Source organism: Pteropus vampyrus, unplaced genomic scaffold, assembly GCF_000151845.1.
Source record: "Pteropus vampyrus isolate Shadow unplaced genomic scaffold, Pvam_2.0 Scaffold460, whole genome shotgun sequence".
NCBI classification, from domain to species: domain Eukaryota; kingdom Metazoa; phylum Chordata; class Mammalia; order Chiroptera; family Pteropodidae; genus Pteropus; species Pteropus vampyrus.
Window position 1 is genome coordinate 50082 of NW_011889241.1, and position 1001 is coordinate 51082.

At 32.4% G+C, this 1001-nt stretch overlaps 1 protein-coding gene across 2 annotated transcripts in view; it reads left to right on the top strand.

Moving 5' to 3' along the window:
• Positions 1-1001, top strand: part of LOC105306757 (natural killer cells antigen CD94-like) — a 33652-nt gene that overhangs the window by 5286 nt on the left and 27365 nt on the right. The window contains exon 6 of one of the 2 annotated variants that reach the window (XM_011381942.1): positions 125-296. The exons of the other annotated variant lie outside the window; for it this stretch is intronic. Coding sequence (XP_011380244.1) covers positions 125-172 — 48 coding nt within the window. The 3' untranslated portion in view covers positions 173-296. The remainder of the gene's footprint in view (positions 1-124; positions 297-1001) is intronic. 2 annotated transcript variants of the gene reach the window in all.

Here is a 1001-nt window from a genome sequence, read left to right on the forward strand (position 1 = left end):
TGACTCAGTATGTTAATATCTCATTCAAATGCTTTAAAGTTCTATTTTTAATAAGAAACACCATCCCTAAACATTCTCATTTCCTTTACCCTTATGGCAACATTTTATTTATTTTTCATTACAGATTTTCACTTCTTCGAACTGTAAATATATCGAACTGCATAGTATATAGCTCAAATGAAGGTTTTTTGGATGAACCTTGCAGGGAAGAAATGCGTTTTATCTGTAAACAACAGCTTATTTAGTGTTTCTTAGGACGGAAGGGATGACAAGGAGGTCCAGTGTTTATAAGAATGGTATGGTTATCTCTTATATTAGTACTATCTACTTCTAGGACCTATAAAGTGTTTGAAATTGGTCTTATACGATTTTTATGTATTTGAAACCATGTGTTTTAAGGTTGATGAAATTTGTGCTCTTCCATGATGACAAAGAACTTCATGAATATTTTTACTTAGTGCATATGTTTAATATTGTATGTAATATATATTTTCATATGTACATTCTTGTAAATTTTCTCTGGAGAAATTTAAATAAAACAATGTACATCATAAAATATATATCAACATCATTTCAGTCTTCTGTATGACGTACTAATGGGGAAGTTTCATCTCTACCTCACTTTTCTGAAAGTTAATTCTTTCTGGATATCTATCCACCTATATGTTTAATTTAGAACTGAAAGTGCCATAAGACAGTTTCCTCATGTGTGTCACCTGGCTTCCCAGGGGAACACACTGAGTGCTGTAGAACAACTGTAAGTCTTTGGCCAAATATGTCGTTCTTGTGTGTTTGCTTTCAGAGATTGCAAGGGTCAAGGGACTCTAAGCCCTGATCACATAAATTGACAATATTCATTTTTTTATTGCACAAGTTTCTTGCCTTGTGCTTATCCATCAACAAGAGTCACTCACAAGTGCATTGAGGATCTTAATCTCTAATCAATCCCAAAAACTTTTCTTAAAAGTTCTATGTAAAATATTAACAACTCCCTTATTTTG